The sequence below is a fragment of the Solanum tuberosum genome, unplaced genomic scaffold (genome assembly GCF_000226075.1).
Source record: "Solanum tuberosum cultivar DM 1-3 516 R44 unplaced genomic scaffold, SolTub_3.0 scf00633, whole genome shotgun sequence".
Taxonomy (NCBI): Eukaryota; Viridiplantae; Streptophyta; class Magnoliopsida; order Solanales; family Solanaceae; genus Solanum; species Solanum tuberosum.
Window position 1 is genome coordinate 102,901 of NW_006239553.1, and position 17,693 is coordinate 120,593.

General features: G+C 35.0%; 4 protein-coding genes across 4 annotated transcripts; 1 reads left to right on the forward strand and 3 right to left on the reverse strand.

Moving 5' to 3' along the window:
• The first annotated feature begins 1,608 nt into the window (after positions 1–1,608).
• Positions 1,609–3,326, forward strand: LOC102589987 (uncharacterized). The gene is made up of 4 exons (XM_006366382.2): positions 1,609–2,084; positions 2,399–2,476; positions 2,588–2,687; positions 2,810–3,326. The coding sequence occupies exons 1-4, from the start codon at positions 1,731–1,733 to the stop codon at positions 3,160–3,162; spliced, it is 885 nt and encodes a 294-aa protein (XP_006366444.1). The 5' UTR covers positions 1,609–1,730; the 3' UTR covers positions 3,163–3,326.
• Positions 3,327–3,816: 490 nt separating this feature from the next.
• On the reverse strand, positions 3,817–8,643 carry LOC102590305 (uncharacterized). The gene is made up of 6 exons (XM_006366383.2): positions 8,124–8,643; positions 5,901–6,115; positions 5,614–5,793; positions 5,305–5,460; positions 4,690–4,966; positions 3,817–4,536 (listed from the first exon to the last, which is right to left on the reverse strand). Exons 1-6 carry the CDS (start codon positions 8,491–8,493, stop codon positions 4,304–4,306), a joined length of 1,431 nt encoding a protein of 476 aa, XP_006366445.1. The 5' UTR covers positions 8,494–8,643; the 3' UTR covers positions 3,817–4,303.
• Positions 8,644–10,645: 2,002 nt separating this feature from the next.
• LOC102590644 (probable E3 ubiquitin-protein ligase ARI2) lies at positions 10,646–13,618 on the reverse strand. Its single transcript, XM_006366384.2, has 6 exons — positions 13,285–13,618; positions 12,686–12,718; positions 12,327–12,606; positions 11,731–12,211; positions 11,111–11,656; positions 10,646–11,031 (listed from the first exon to the last, which is right to left on the reverse strand). The coding sequence occupies exons 1-6, from the start codon at positions 13,405–13,407 to the stop codon at positions 10,929–10,931; spliced, it is 1,566 nt and encodes a 521-aa protein (XP_006366446.1). The 5' UTR covers positions 13,408–13,618; the 3' UTR covers positions 10,646–10,928.
• A 535-nt stretch (positions 13,619–14,153) lies between these two features.
• LOC102590993 (30S ribosomal protein S9, chloroplastic) lies at positions 14,154–16,881 on the reverse strand. The gene is made up of 4 exons (XM_006366385.2): positions 16,467–16,881; positions 14,620–14,908; positions 14,475–14,512; positions 14,154–14,342 (listed from the first exon to the last, which is right to left on the reverse strand). The coding sequence occupies exons 1-2, from the start codon at positions 16,809–16,811 to the stop codon at positions 14,621–14,623; spliced, it is 633 nt and encodes a 210-aa protein (XP_006366447.1). The 5' UTR covers positions 16,812–16,881; the 3' UTR covers positions 14,154–14,342; positions 14,475–14,512; position 14,620.
• Positions 16,882–17,693: the final 812 nt, after the last annotated feature.

Below are 17,693 nucleotides of genomic sequence, written 5' to 3' on the forward strand. Positions count from 1 at the left end.
TTTAGTACTACATAAATTGAGAAAGAAGAAATGACCTCTATTATTTGAAAATGGCGTAAAAGTATTACAAATCATACAATAAGAATTAACAATTTAAAATTTTAAAGACTTTAATGCTTTATACTTATTCTATTTCCACTTTGGACAAAAATATCCTCCCAATATGCATATTTTTTTAAACAAAAAGTGGGACCCATTATTGATGTATTGAAGGATGCTTTGGTAATTTTCCTATGATGAATTCGTTTTTTTGTTGTTTAATCTTTTTTAAATAATTATATAAAATATTATAAATCACAATAATTATTTACTTAAATATTCAAAAGATATAAAAAATATGTAAAAGGTCTGATTAACTCTTCAAATTTTATCGGTGACACATAAAATTGGACAAATAAAATAATATATATTATTTGAAAATTACTTAGAAAGTACAATAATTTACAGTAATTAACAATAGAATATTTTAAAGACAAAAAAAAATTGAATTGAATCTCGAAATTTTAATTAGTACCACATAAATTGAGAAAGAAGAAATAACCTTTATTATTTGAAAATTGCGTAAAAGATATTACAAATCATACGACAATAATTAGCAATTTAGAATGTTAAAAGAACATAAAAAAATTTTTACCATAGTTAACAATAATTAAAAATTTAACTATTTAAATTAATATTAAAGTTTGATTAACTCTTTAATTTTGTCTTTGTTCACATAAATTGAACAAAAAATGATACATATTGGGCCCGTGCTAGCACGGGATCCGATGTCTAGTATAAAGTATAAACTAATATAGTTTGCGCATTTGCGAAGAAACTGTATAGAAATTGAAGAAGTTTTGATAATTTTTTTTTTTTATAACTATGAAATATAACTTAAAAAATTTAAATTGCATGTCTAAATAAAATTTGAAGTTGATTTAACGGACTACAAACTTCATAGGTAAGGAAGAAGTTGAAATGTGTCATACTAATATAATGACCGTCTAAAATGTAGTATAAGAATAACAACTTGTGTCTATTTGAGACTCCTAATTGATTTGCTCAATGTGACAAAGCTGGAAGCGACTGCTGTTTTAAAATTCAACCACGTATATACCTAAACCAAAAACGAATCCTTCTTTCCATATTCTAAAATTGATACTCCCTCCGTTTAGAAAAGAATGACCTAGTTTGATTAGGAACGAAATTTAAGAAAAGAAAGTTAATCTTATGGTTCTAATTAAAGTTATATCAAATGTACCAAAATGCCCTTTAATCTTGTGGCCTTAAATATGTCAAGTGGAAAGTTAAAGTTAAAGTATTGCCAAAAAAAAAAGGAAAGGATCGTTCTTTTTGAAACAGATTAAAAAGGAAATTGAGTCATTCTTTTTTAAACGGAGGGAGTAAATATTAATGTTTGTCTGCACCAATAGAAAGTCGCAAAAGTGCCACGTGTTCGGAGGAGAATGCTTATGACCCTACACGCTAAATGTAAAAATATCATTGAAAAATTCAGAACATGCACCTTTATGCCTACCTCTCCAAGAAAAGTGGAGAAAATAGCCAAAATAAAGGTCACACACATTATTATTATTATTATTTCACTTTACGACAATACTAACTAATATGCCACGAATCTTCTGCACTCTTTTCAAATTGCATATATAAATATGAAATCTTGCTCAAATGGAGAAAGAAAAAAAAAAGTAAGAGAGAAAAATAAATAAAAGAAGGTGAAATTAATTAAAATGGCGGTAAATGGTAGATTGTTACGTACCTCTAAGCAAATGGGGTTACGTGACAACAATGGTGGCCAGAATCAGCAGCAGCAACGTTGTTATTCGTTGATGAATAATTATTCGTTAAAGTTTAAGTGTTTAAACAAAGGTGGCCTTGTTGGCGGAGCAGAGAAGAAGACAGTAGCAACTAAGGCTGTTGGTACTGCGGTTGTGTCTGAACCAATTACGACACAAAATTGGAAGATTTCAGATCTAAGTTTAATCGCAGATAATAATGTATCAGATCTGATACTTCAAAACTTGAAAAATTTACTCAAACAAATGCCGCAGAAATTGCATCACTTACAGTCTTCCATAGAGAAGGTATGACTTTTCTTTAATTTTTCGCCTTAATTTATAATTGCTCACATGGTAAATATGATTTGTGTAAACACAGTGTTGATAAGTCTTTAAAAGTTATAAAATACGTAGTCGAATTATTCCAAATATTTCAGCTGGAATAGCTATGTACTTTTTTTTTTCTATTCACTCATGATCTGGTGCGAGACTAACACTGATCCAATAATTACGTGACATATTTAATTTAATTACATACACTCCTATCTAATATTTTTGTTCAGCTCAAGTTTGTTTTTTATTCCTTTTTTCTGATTGGATATTGGAACTCTGTTTTGCAGGGTATTTTGGATTGCCGGTTCTTCAGTCTTTTTGCAGTCGCAGGGACATTGATTGGTTCATTATTATGCTTTATCGAGGTAATATATTAGTAGTACTAATTACTAGTATTATTATTTTATCATGAAGAAATAATTGATTTTATGCAATTTTAAGACTAACAAATTAAATAAATATTCTCATTATTGCAGGGCTGTTACTTAATCATAGAGTCATACGTCCACTATTTTATCGCACTCTCACATAAGTCAGACCTTGGACATGTCGTGCAGCTATTGATCGAAGCTATTGGTACATTTTCCCTCTCTTAAACGTTGAAATTAATAATCGAGAATTGAATGAACAAGTGTTTATATTATGAGCATAAAGAAGTTAAACTGTAATTGAATAACGTTCTTTTTTTTTTTCTTCAGATATGTTTCTATTGGGGACTGCTATGCTTACATTTGGAATGGGATTGTATGTCATGTTTGTGGGATCAAGAAATATTAATGTTAAAAGAGATGATCAAATGTCAGGCAAAAAGTTGTATTATTTTCAAACACTTCCATCATTGATGGGAATGAAATCAGTAATGCAAGCCAAATCAAGAATAGGACATGCACTTATAATGTTACTTCAAGTGGGAGTATTGGAGAAGTTCAAGAATATACCTGTAGTTAATGGATTGGATCTTGCTTGTTTTGCTGCTGCTGTTTTTGTTTCCTCCATATGTGTCTTCATTCTTTCTAGGCTTGCTGTCACTAACACAAAGGCTGGAAACTAAGATAATTCATTTGTAACCAAAAAAATAGGTCTGTATACTAGTCGAAAATTAGGACTTGTTATAGTTGACCTTATTATTAAATATTCTTTCAATTTGTAACAATTAAAATACATTTGTTCATATCTGTTTTTGTATATTTTTCGAATCAGTAAATGAGTTTCTGATATGGTCCCCAGTTATGGATCTAGTTATGAGACGCTGCAAGATAAAATCTGAAGTTTTCTTTTTTCTACCTATGGTGCTGGTTTGTTAAGAGAGAACCTGCAATCTCTTGAGTTTGAAGTACTTTTCTGCTTATCATTTCACTAAATACAAATAACATTAAATACAACACTGGTGGATTAACCACCCATCTGAAAAACAAGGAAGTAAAAATAGGAAAAACAAGTAACTAAAAAGCTGTAGTAATTACTGCAAACAGAAATAAAAAATAAATAACTTAATTTCCTTAAATCTTCCATGTGTAAAACATTGGTAGACTAAAAGGGGTGCTAACAGTTTCATTGTGTTGTTGATGCGGTTGAGAGTCATGCAGTTTCAAGTTCAAATTCCAACGGAGACAAAAATACTAGTTGATTCTTTCCATCCGGATACCACGGTCATCAAAAGAATAAAATAATAACTTGAGTTGTTGACACTATACAAGGGGGGTTACTTGTATAGAAATGTTACTCACTCTAGGCACAATTAAGTAACTAAATATCCAGTGAAATACTTTACATAATAGTATACAGCAAAATCTGCACTAATTCAAGAGAGCTAAACTTGTGCTTCACATTTGATAAAACTCACCACAATTTTAACAGTGTGTACGTAGACCAACAAAAGAATTATAAATAGGTTAAAAAAAAGACATCCTAAAGAAGGCCAGTTTGTTCAAATGCACAACATACCATCACTGCTTTTTTCTTCTTCCGTTCGATGAAACCTTCTCGGGCTCTCCCTATACCACCAGGGCTACGCAAAAACAGTGCCCTTTGAATTCTGAAGAATAAAGAGGAATATGCTAATCCTATCTGATCTCTCTCTATTGAATGTCATCAGCACATATCATAGAGGAAGCAAATATGCTCGAAACTTGGAGAAAGCCCTGAGTGTTCTTGTTTCAGCTATCCTTTCTTGAGCAAACCATAAATATACATCAACTTGTTAGAGGCTTTGCTTTTCTTATGTGGCCCATGCTATTGACGAGATCCTTGCGTGTACAAACAGGAAACATGTTGATATTCCTGAATTCTTTGAACCGCCAAAGGACATATGGAAAACTCAGTTGATCACGGGATGTAAAGCGAACCACCTCATTAAACCATAGGCACATGAGCAGGTTAGTCGATGGTGTGTGCTCTCTCACAATAATTGAAGCCTCAGATAGAGCTGCACCGATATAGTGAGTGTGAGAATGATTTACTGATTAGAAAACAATCTTCTCATTTGAGCAATTTTGGAATAGCAGTACTATAAGTATGCAGTGGATAACAATCACGGTATATGCTTCATTTCAGCTGACAAGGAAAAGAGAAATTCTACCTTTTTTCCCATTGAATCTCTTATCCTCAGGGAGTCCATCTTGACGGTACTGAGCTATCTGCACGGCCACTTCCTCTGGAGTGGCCTTATTTTTCTTGACAACAGCCTTTGCCTCATCATACACGCTACTCCGAGCTCCATGTTCTGAGATTGCTAGTACAGAGTTTGAACGCCAGAGCAGAGCTTCCAACACACCCAACGGATCCCTCCTCAGTTGGGATTTTGAGTCTACCCAAATGGAATATCTAGAATTCGGAAAGAGACGATGGGCCAGCATCTGATTAAATTAGACATGGATTAAATACTTATAAATCATTTAGGTAGTAAAATGTTCACACTCGTACTAATTCAATCCTCGTACTTTTAAATCTTAAGATGTATTAAAAGACAACAAATTTTCTTTTCCAGACATTTCTAATCTTCAAAACTGATTCATCATTCCGATTTGCTTCATCACACTTCACCTTTGTAAGGCACCATATTTCTTGACGACTCATGGAGAAGAATATTGGGAGTAGGACAAGATCACCAGAAGTTCCACTTCAAGTATTAGGATATGTTCATTGTAAAATGGAAAAGCATACAAGAAATTGAGGGATCAGGCGACAAGCATACCTTTGGGATTTTACCATTCAACCTTTGATCTGTAAATGGTAGATTCTTAACAAGGATGATGCGCCACTTTCCGATATAACGGTCATCGCCAACTTTATGGCCATCTGCCTCTTGTGATGCAAGTGTAATTTCATCCCAAAAAGCCACAAAGCAAACCTGCATCATTTAATCCAATGACATATATTAATTAAGGTGTCCTGCACCACTTTAAATCCCCAAACCCAACTACATTGTGATAAAGTGCAATTTTACATAGTGTAAACTAAAGACTGGAAATCAATCATGAGCATTAACATCCCAAAAAATAACCTTCTTGAGAGATGACTCTGACATTCCTATAGGTTGATAGAGATCATCTCCACCACCAAATGCACAAGTTGACACCACAGCTTTGCAGGATTCCATATAACTTCTATCTTCAACAGAAATCCTAAAGCCTCCTTTATTACTGTAAAAACCACAGTGGATGGATGCATCCGCTCCTTTCACCTGAGATAATGCTTAAGCAAATTGTCAAAAGAAGAAGAAAGAGAGATACATAAATCATTTCATAGATAAATAGGTGATCACCAAAAAGCAAGACGCAGGTCGACAACCTTAAAACTTTCATCCCTTTGCTTAAGAGATTGGTTTCCTGTGAATAAATTAAATCTTGACGCCCCCGAGTGTTGCTCAAATGACATACCATCATCTACAGAAGCAGGATTGGCCTCTGTGATGTATACCACCCGTTTAATAGGATCGGCAGGTACTTTATCCATGGGGAAATCAAGATGCTCAAGCTCTTCAGTTGGTAGTAACTTCAAGCAAGCTGCGAGATCCATGAATTGTTACACAGTATTGAAGACAATGGGTCAAACAACATAGCACTTTGACAAGCATGTAAAATATCTTGTATATAAGAAAAATCACTATGTAATTAACCACAAAGGAATGCTGAATACAGTAGTTTTACCCGAAGAGAAACCAAATGATCTGTATTCTGTACCATATGTCAACTAGATCATTTTAGCACCAAATTTATGATTCTTTCAATATCTTTGATTCTCATATATTAACTCCTAGTATCATTTGGATTTGATTTTCTCGTGATTGATAGAGAATTTGACAACAGAGTCATTTAGTTCTACTGCAGGGTCAGGATATAGCTTGAGATTGGTTCATTTAGAGGGACATCTACCTATGATCCTCCTCCATGGGTTTTGCCATAACCAGGACATTTCGTCCAACTCCACCGAAAAGGGGCATCTTAACTGAAATACCCATATCCTTCTTCCCCTTTCCGCACCCTCTAAAAATATATTTTCCTCATTCGTTTGTTTTCTTCTAGTAAAATCATGTGAATAGTTAGGTTAGGTGTTCAATTGAACATTTTTTAGGTGCCTCTTTGTTACGTGATTATTCATCCTTTGGAATTAGGCATGCAGTAGCAAATCAGGATGATTGAGCGGTCATGTTTCTGACCCCAAATAAGGAGATACCTTTTTTTTCTCATTTTCATTTTGGCAAACCTAACACCTAAACCCCACTACCTGGGAGGATTAAATGGTGGCTTTCCCACTCCCCGCATCTCACATGAGCCATAACAATGATTGGATTTTTCTTTTTAATAGTTCACTTTTGCTTCGATCATCTGTACACAAAGAAAAGCTAGTTTGCAAACAAACTAAGCTTTATTTACTCCCCTTGTATTTAAAATCTTTACCTTGAACACATGTTATTCTGGAAGACTTCAACAACAGAATTGTCTACACTTTAGTCAACTTGCTTGAGGTTTGGGATCCTAATAACAGTATATTTAGGGTAAGCAGAGAATAGAGACTAAATCCAATTGTCATACCCTTAAGAAAACTCAGTTGCTAGCCGAATGAAAAAAGTAATCCTTTAGCTGCCTCAGATGAAACTACCTAAAGGGTTGGTAATGAAAGGTGAAGAGTCCTATTGGCATTTATGAAGGGGCAGGGAATTTTTACTGCTATCCGTGTTTCCAAGAAATGCTTCCCTTAACATGTTCTGGCTGGCAAAGGCTACAGACTTTTGATAGATGCAGTACCAACCAGTTCCATCTGGCTACTTGATCAACAAACTCCTTTTTGTACAAGTACGAGTAGAGTCTCTTTCTTGTAAGAACAAAGCAAGGTTATTTAAAACACAAGGAAGTGTACATTTATCAATACCTTCACATTGAAACATGCTTTCGCATGGGGAATTTAATCTTCTCAATTTTGAGTACAGAGCAAAAAGTCTCTCCAAAGCAAGTACCAAATCTCCATGTACATAATCAAAACAATTTTTTAGTGTTCTATTCATTGAAAACACATTTGTATTATCAGAAAGATAGTGTCGTATTCAAAACAAACTTTTTAGTTTTCTATATAGAACAATATCCCAACGATCAGCCCTCTTTTCTGTTGAGGTCTATCCTGCAGAGGTACTCAAATTGGATCAGTGATCAATTTCTAGCTTGGGAAAGTCCAAGGGATATCATTTCGGAGTGGAAGATTCTGAATAAGGCAACTGACATAGTAAGGACCAGATTTTTATCATTGTACTTATACCTAGCACAAGATTCATCAATTTATAGATATAACAATCAGTAACATTCAGAGGTTCTGATCAGATACTGGACCAAAGACTACAGATATGCATATTTCAAGCAGGCCAATCCTAAAATACCTATACGCCGTGAAATTCAATAAAGCAAGTAATGTGCATCATTCAGCATAAACTGATATCGAAACAGCAAAAAGCAATTAGGCACTTAGATAATTTAGATCATATTGCAAAAACTTCTCAGGAAAAAAATAAAATAAACTCACGTTCTCTAACTCCATGGACAACATGAGTCACTAGATCCAGGCGATTCAAGTTCGTCGGCGGTTTCTTCTCAACAACCTTATTAGTTTTATTTCCAGTCACCGGATTCGAATTTTTAACAACCGAACTAGGTCTTCTTCCAATTCGAGAGGCTTCAAATAGGAGAAGACCTGCTGCAAGTAAGAATAGCAGAAAAGGCCACCACCTGAGGAGCTTTTTCAGGACAATATGAGAGAAACTGGTTTTGCCTCGGAGGCCAATTTTCTTTCTCTTCCTTCGAGCTCGTGCCCTAAGCTTGTTGACAAATTCGTCGGGCTCGTCGTCGGAGACAGCAATAGAGACACTGTTGTTTAACATCGACGACGACGACATTGAACGGCGGCGACTAGACGGAGATTTAGCAGTGCAGCCGGAACGACGTCGTCAGTAGCTTTCTGTATGATCCTTGATCTGCTAATTTTTTTTCTCAGCATAGTATTAGCTGACCGACGCATTTATTTTTTACTTGTGGAGTAATTTTCTTTTTGCTTCATTAGCTTTTTTTTTCATTGTTTATTCCACAAACTTTTTAACTCTTATATTAAAAGATAATTTATTTATTTAATTGTCCATTTTAACAAACAAGAAAGGTTTTTTATACTTCCCTTGGTATTAAATAGTCACATAAGATGACAATCAGTAGTAACCAAAATCAAATTTAAAGTTTTAAAATATTATTATAATATTAGTAAAAAATACCTTTAATTATAATTTTTTTAAGAACGGTGACAAATCAACTAGAGTCAAGTAAAATGAAACATAGAAAGTATAAAACAAGTTATAAGTAAATAAATATCATATAATTGAAACGGATGAATTACAATTTTTTCATGTATCCACTTATAAGCAATTGTTTTCGTAAATTCTATTTGGTTTATGCATGGTTCTCCAAATTTCATGAATCAAGGAGTTAAAAAATCTAATACAAACTTTGATTCATATTTTTCATAGAGAAATCTCTGATCAAGGATAGACCAAGAGCCCTTTTGCATCATATCTAAGGGACTCCGGTCGGGGGTGAAGGCATCATTGAGAAATTCCGTTATGCCGTTCACCTGCTGCATGTATTCGAGTCCTAGGTGGCACGATTACCTCTCATAGCAGGTGTAATACATTTCACTTCAAGTGGCTTAATACAAAACAAGATGATTGCTTAGATGACAAACATCCTTTACGTTTCAATCTTAAAATTGTAATTTGAATCACCAAAATAGCAAAACTAAATTACTAGTTTCGAATTACCACTTTATCGACATCATAGAAAGAGTGTTTTTCATTAGAAGTCTGAACGAAAGTAGTCGAGACTTTTCTATGCTATACGATACTTAGGGTTACTGCCTTATCATTGATAAGACTTTAAGAAAATATTGAAGATAGAATGTTACTCCCTATGGCCTCTTGGACAGAGATTTTTTTGTTGCTTTTTTTCAAAAAAAAAAATATTAAAAAAATTGAAAACTTATTTGTGTCGATTATTCATTCTAAACTTGAAAAAACGAGCGAGAAAAGAATATAATTCAGCCATAAAGTGTCATCTCAATGTGGTGGAAGTCATCATTTTGACTCTGATTATCCCCAAGTGTAATATGATTATTTTTTTCTAGTTGTGTTTGCATCCCGGCTGTTGTTCGATGATGGATAAGGGATTTATGACATTTACATGACGGTAATGACATGATGCCTGTAATTTTAGAGTGAACTCTAGACGAATATGAAACTAATAACATTCTTTTTTTAGGGGAGCTACAAAGATAGTACTCCAAGCAAAACCAAAACTAACCTTTTCTTTTTACTATTAACTAAAGAAATATTACATGTTATTCTAAAAAATTTAAAACTTGCATCAACTAAAGATGAGCTCTTGATACTTATGTTGTTGAAGTTTTAATCGAAACTAATTAGAGAGTACGTTAAATAACACTTCCCCAATTGTGAGATTATATTTAATATATTGTTATTATACGAAAGAACGTAATACTTTTACTCCTAATTTAAATTTTCAACTCATTTGATAATCTCGTGCTCATTTTTCATTTACAGAAAAAGAAAGCATTGGTGCAAAATCTATTCTACATTTTGCATAGTTGATTAAATATGTTTAGGCTTACTCTGCCTTTACTATCTTTCTTGTAGGAACCATTGCAATATTCTCATATTCCCACATCGAAACAAGCAAATAAATCAACAGCTGAGAGGAGCCTTAAAACGCAAAACCCATCAACCAGTTAAAGCATACCTTTCTCGGCCTTTTGGCTAAGATCAAGTGTAGTATCTGTTCTTATCAGTTTAATATCTGATATGTGAACCATCGGTTCACACGATATTAACTCAATTTTTTAAGGGGGAAGACCCATCAAAGTAGCTTGCTACTTGGGTCTTCACGCGTCGCCTGGGTGTTGCACTACAGCCCAGGCCTGGCACACCCCACCAAATCAAGTTCAAATTTGTAGTTCTGGTAAATACTATGTTCAAATTTACTTGTCAAGGCCTACCTCCAAAGAACTCACATTGAACCTCTTCTTTTGTTCCAAATAATACAACCTAACTATACTAAAAGCTAAGAATTGATTTGATTGATAATGTTACAAGAAGTTAAAGTTTGGAAGCCATCAATGGAACATTTCTCACAAAAACGACGCCATCCAAATGATCAAAGTTTGCAATGTTTCACTCAGCAATGCATGACATTTCAAGTTAGGAATGCAACCTGCATTGTTTTCCATGTCTTGAGATCGCGCTCTATAGTAAAAGATGCATTACACACCTACCTATAGTTCTGATGCTTTTTCCACACCATTGGATCTATAACGAACTATTGTATGAGTTGCTTGTTGTAGAGGAACTAGCAAATCGTTGTCAATGCACTCGTACCTGGAAAACAAAGCCAAATTGAGTAATGAGCAAGATATGTACTTGGCGCTGCTGCAAATTAGATGTAATTTACACTCACAAGTTTTTGCAGAGGTCATCAGTTACTGTGGAGAGAGTAATAATCTTCATTCTTGTCTCAACAAGCTTATCTTCAGCATAGTTACCAAATGGCTCTTCCAAGAACATTGAAAGTCTTTCGATATTTGTTTCAAGTTGCTGCTGTTGATCCTCAAAAAGGTTCTGTTTTATTTCCCTTTCTTCTTTTGTTATTTCATTCGCAAACAGATCTCCAAAATAGTAGTATGCAAATGGATAGGAACAGGCGACAACTCGCCTTGATAAGGCGAGTCTATGGAATCCACTCATTGCCCAGCTGAAATCTTTTAACTGGAACTCCTTTGCTTCAAGGCTATGGACTTTATCAAGTATTTTTTTCTTCGATTCAGATGCTTCAATCTTCAACGAATCAATATGAGCCTTATAACGACGATAATAGTGAGTAAGACGCCAATAGTCCTCTACAGAATCTTCACTTTTCAAATGAGTTTCTTTGTATCTGCCACAAGTGTGACCTGATATACTATTCCATGTGTGCTCAAATCCAGTAGCTTCACCACAGAGCCAACTACGAAGAACAAAACAAATCATTTGCACAAATGTAAATTACAAGTAGAAAAAACTCGACTTCATAAGTCTTACCAAAATGGCTGTCCACATATACACTGTACCAGGTTGCATCCTCCATCCTTCTCCACAATTTTATGACATTTTGGGCAATGCTTGGTTTTCTCTGACAACCAATTGACAGTGGGTGCTTCATCGTCACACTTCTTAAGCCAAAGGTCCCACATAACACACGAACAAGGTGAGTGCAGTTCGCACGAGCAGTTAAAACAGAATTGCTGACCACATGCACATTCAACTTCACAGTACTCGTCATCCTCAACACGAATTGCATTTCCACAATGAGGAACACTAGGACACCATTTAACCCTCTTATTATCCTCGATATATGATTCCAGGATAAAACGATCAAACTTCTCCGCCAAATTAGGATCCTTTGCAGTGACTAGATCCCTAATCTTTCCTTCATCACATATCGCTTTGCACTTCTGAGCCATACATGTTACACGTCTACTCTTACCATCATTGATCTTTACTATGAAATACTCTGTCCAACCTAGGTAAGATAATGAGAAAAAACAACAACTTTTAAGCTACATCATCCGTATATAGGAGTGACTAGACTCATAAAGGATGAAATTCGATCAAAATGAAGGATGGTAGATGCTCACAATCATTGCAAAACCTATGATTGCATTCCATCAACGTCGTTTGCTCATCAGGGAAATCTTCAAAGCAAATTTCACATGTATATTCAGTTGAGGGGTCGGAGGAAGGATTGTCATTTTGCTCCTCTAGTGTTATACCAGCTTCTACATACAATCTTTCTTTCCCTCTTTCAACAAAAATTGCAAAGACCTTATCGACATCCCATTGATAATGAATAAGCAATGTTCGTGCATGATGTTCCTTCAGAGAAAGCAAGTCTACTACTCTCTGTAGATCTTCTTTCTACAAATTTTATAGAAATGATTCACATCTCTTGACACTAGTAAAAAAAATTGAAAATCGAGACAAAAGATGTGCTAACCTGTGCTGCTAAAAGGGATTCCTTCCTTATTACCTGCAAAATCCAGAAAAGGAGAACCAAATTATCACATTAAAATGACTCAAAACTACACACAACTTTCAGCACATTAAGTACCAAATATCACATAATTGAAAGCCCAATTTGCTTTCTCCGTTTTCGTCAATTAGTATTTGCATCCAAGACTCTCCATGCCATCATATAAGTGTTTTTTTGTAAAGTGTAAAAGAACTTACCTTATTACTATGACTAAATTAGAGAGACTCGTTTGCCATTTTACCAGAAGTTCACAACTATGGTCTAAAATAAGTCTTTTTTTTTTTTTTTGCAACTATAAATCATTTCATCAATGGCAAAATGCGAAAGTTTGAAGTTAAAACTAATATACTCCTTCCGTTTCAATTTCTTTGTCTGGTTTTGACTTGACATGTGGTCTTAAACAAGTCATGTGAGAAGTTAGAATCAAAAGTTGCCGAAAAGGAAAGAAACATTCTTTTCGAAACATACTAAAAAGGAAAAGTACGACAAACAAATCGAAGCAGACAGAGCAGAACTCAAGAACTTGACTTGATCAAAAGGAAAAGAAATAATTTTGACTATACCCTGCATGAAGGAGCTTTGCCACATGATAAATCATCATCAGATTCAGGTTCCGGGTCACGATCATAATCATCCTCGTATTCTCCATTATAGTATTCTTCATCACTGCCATACATGTCATCCATATTTATGAGAACCCCAAAAGTCAAAATACCTCAAAGTTGCAGAAAAATGGAAACTTGGAAAAAAATAAATTAGAATGGGATTTTGCTCTTCTTTTTTTTTAATTCGTCACCAATGGAAATGTTGGTGACAAATTTTTGGAGGGGAAAGCAAGTAACCCCTCCAAAAAGAGATAAAAATTTTTTTACTGTTATTTGTTTCTTAATGAGAAAAAAGCAGAGTGATTTTGATTGTTGTGGTATTATTGGCCTTATATAGTTTCTTTGTTTAGTGGAACTCCTTGGTCATTGGTTAACCATATAAAACTTTAAAATTAGAGTGAAGGTGGACCGTAAATCGTGTGGAGGATAAAGATAAAAAAGTAGAAGAAAAGGCGCTTAACCATTTAACTCAACAACTAATTCTTCCCTTTTAATTTTTTTTTAAATGAAGATGGTTGTGAAAAATATGGTTAAATGAAGTAGTGTTAATCATAAATTAATTATTATTATCGTGACATGGAAGTTTGGGGAGTAAAAGATATTGAGTTGGAACCTTGTCTTAAGCAACTTTTTTTTTTGGCATTTTTCTCAAATTTGTAGATAAAGTTTTGTCCCTAAATTGCGGCAAAAATGGATTTGGACTAAAAGCATTCACATTATGTGGGTTGGATATTACTCAATTAACAAGCAAGTATTTGGTTGTTTTCAACGAGTGGACAAAGGATTCCCCTTTTTTGGCACAAAAATCTCCAGAATTATATTAAACATTGAACAAGAAACTAAACTCAAGAAACACCTTCAACAGAACAAATTGTAATTCTGAGTAGGGACTAATACAAAATTTACAAGAAGCAATTGAGTGATGATAAATCTGAAACATTTCCTCATCTTAAACAGTCAAATCAGATCATTGATATGCTCTTTTTCCCCCAATCTGAGTCAATAAACCACCAAATCTGCAAACCAAAAGTAGAAAAAGGATTACAAACACAAATCTTGGCTTACACCTACGTAAATCCTCATTATCAGTTTTTAGCTTAATCTATCTTTAACTCACTACAGATATAACGTATGACGGTTTTACATACCTTTCTATCAAATGCTGCCACAGTGAGTAAGTACCAACCTGGACAGAGAAAGCAAATAAAATGCGAGTAAATTGCATTAGAAGCTCTCATACATGTGTCCTTCAGTGGAACAGCACACAAGGAAAAATAATATTCAGAGTGTAACCTCAACGCTTGGAAAATTGTGGACGCTTGCGAGCCTTCTTGAGACCAACTTTCTTCCGCTCCACAACTCTGGCATCTCTAGTTAGCAGACCCTCCACCCTCAATGGTTTTCTATGGCTCTCACTAACCTTTAGGAGTGCACGAGCAATGCCAAGGGAAATTGCTTGAGCCTGCCCAGAAAGACCACCGCCTTCCACCTTGACGAAAATGTCATAACTAGCCTCATATCCTAAAGTGGCCAGTGGAGTTTTCACATATTGAATCCACAATGGATTTCCTTGAAGATATTCCTGCAAATCATGACACATGTCAAGTCTCAAATAGTCAAAAGCAACAAAACAATGAATAAAAAGATAGCATAAAAAAGGATGCTGCCAGCGTTAATCAGAATGTTGATGACTTGCTTCATCGGACCTCGAGTATACAAAATTAGAGACCTCAATAATATTAAAAACACTCATGTGTGGTTCCTTATCAAAAAAATTATATTATAACACTCCTATTCACATAGCAACATCACAAAAGTGCAAATTTCACACACCTTTTGGATCTCGGGAGTTTATTTTTTTTTTATGACAAGGGAAACCCGCAGCCGCTACCCTTTGGGTACACACAGGGTAAAACCCCCGCTCCTATGCAATAGCTCGCAAACCACATAGGAGAGGTACCCCGCACTAGGCAAGCCCGGTTCGACGAGCTCGACCCAGAAGGCAAACACAACTTACTTCTTTATATTAACTTAGCGCATCCTACTTATCTAATTTGATTGTTCCTCTACTGCTATGCTTTTATTTATGGAACTTGAAACGGAGAAGTTGTGTTCCTCTCATTGTTCTGTTATATGCACCACTGATCCACAAAAATAGTTTATGCATGCATTTCCCAAGAAACTCAAAGGTATCAGTTATGCTTCCTGCTTCTATGTTCAATTTGCTTTTCAAGGCCAGATTTCCTACTTTACGATCTCTATACACTCTTAACAGAGTTGTCCCTCAATATATGAATTTCTTCACACAGAACATTATGAAGTACTATATGCCTTTCTAAAGCTTTCTATCTACATTGATTTAAAGTGACCAATTCAGCAACCAGCAACCAGCAACTTCTAAATAAGACACATGAGAATCATGGTCAAACCAGGTAAACCAATTGACTACCCGTGTCATATATGAAACTGAGCATCATATTACCTAATGCACATATTAGAGACCACCGGAACCTTTTTCAAATTACCATCTGAAATAACCTTTTATTTTTTCTTATCATTTTTTTCCCTAATGGCAGATAATTCCTCAGAAACACGGCATAGCTTCATGGCAAACTAGTTGGGATTGGCTATATGAAGCTTCTGCAAACATTCGGCTCTAATACATCCACTTCATCAAATACTAATCACTTTAGCAATTAAGGCACATTAGGTTCTCTAAATATCACATTTAGCTAGCGCTTGAGCATAGATTTAAAAATTTATCTTCAAATATTCACTCGGCCATGAAACTTGATCAGATATTCAAGTTCCCAGACACCGGCTCAGACCAATTTTGGGGTTTTGGGGACTTCCACTCACAAAAATTCCATTTTTTTTCCCAAGTAAAATGCATGTCCAAACACAACTGAATCAAAAACTCAATATTTTCAAGTTTCACCTTCAAAATCTGTTCAAACACACAGAAATCCTGGAGAACAATGTTATCACAAGACCTAATTTAACGGTAACGAGAACAATGCAATCCTACTTTCTGCAATTGTACTTGCCAAACTGAATACCCAATTATAAAAATGCAATTTTTATTGAGCAAATCATACATTAAGTGCAAGTAAAGAAGTGAGATTGAGGTAGACAAACACCTTAGCATCACGATAATTGATGATGATTTTTCCAGAACCTTCCTGAAGGACAACACGAGCACTTGCACTTTTACGTCTACCAGTTCCAAAAATAGGCTGTGCAGCGAAACCACCAGGAAGTCTACTTTTCACAAGCTTCAAAAGGTTCTCTCTCGTTTCCAATTCCTTCGTCTCCGGTGCTTCGGCAACGGAAGCTGACACAACGAGCCTAGGGATTTTGGAAGTGAGAGAGAAAGAGAATTGCTTCGAATGAGCAAGGGATACAGCATAGGGTTTTTGAGAAATCTGAGAAGAAAATGAAAGAGAAGCAAAAGATGAGGCGAGAGAAGCCACGGAAATCGCCATTTTCGACTCTCTCTATCTTCTTGGTCGATGTTTACAGTGAAGATTGAGTAATGGATAATGTAAAGGAAACGGGTAAAGGCCTGTTTGGGTAACCCAAATACATAAATATTCATACGTATTAGTAGATTATTATTACGAAATTGGTAAAAGATAAAAAAAAAAAAATGCGACAAAACTAGTTCTTTGACTTTATTGTTATAGTGCGTAAAGTGCATTAGTACTTTGTGAGAATTTCACAATTTTTTTATCAAGTATTCTGTAGTTATTTTTTATCAAGTATTCTGTAGTTAAATATTGTCCTTCGGGATGGCTCAGTTGGTTTGGAGGGTGGTTATCCACACGGATGACCCGGGATCGATCCCCCCTTAATGCCTCCTGAGTCGAGCCTGTCGCATAGGGTTTGCCTAGTGCGGTTTACATCCCCTGTGTGATTTGCAGGCTATTACACAGTGGGGGTTTATTCAGTGTGCACAGAGTGCTCACCCGAAGGGCAGAGGCTGTGGCAGAGGTTGTAGCAGCTGCGGGTTATCTTGGGGTTCCAAAAAAAAAAAAAAAATGGTTATCGACTTACCATACCATACAAATGGACATTGATTAAGTATGATAAATGATATAACGATTGTGAAAATCGAAAATCAAAATTAATCGAACTAAAGTTCTCAATGCCGTACCACATTGCACAATTGAAATTTCAAATTGTATGTATTAAATTGATAAGTCTTTTTATGTTAACAATGGTTAATATTGGTTCCAATTACTGCTACGATTTATCTTCCCTTCCTTTTAAATGCAATGTTCAAGTGGTCACGCTAAAGCCACTCTCTTGGTGTTTCGAATTTCACAATAGTGACTATTTTTCATAGGCAGAGCCAAACATTTAAG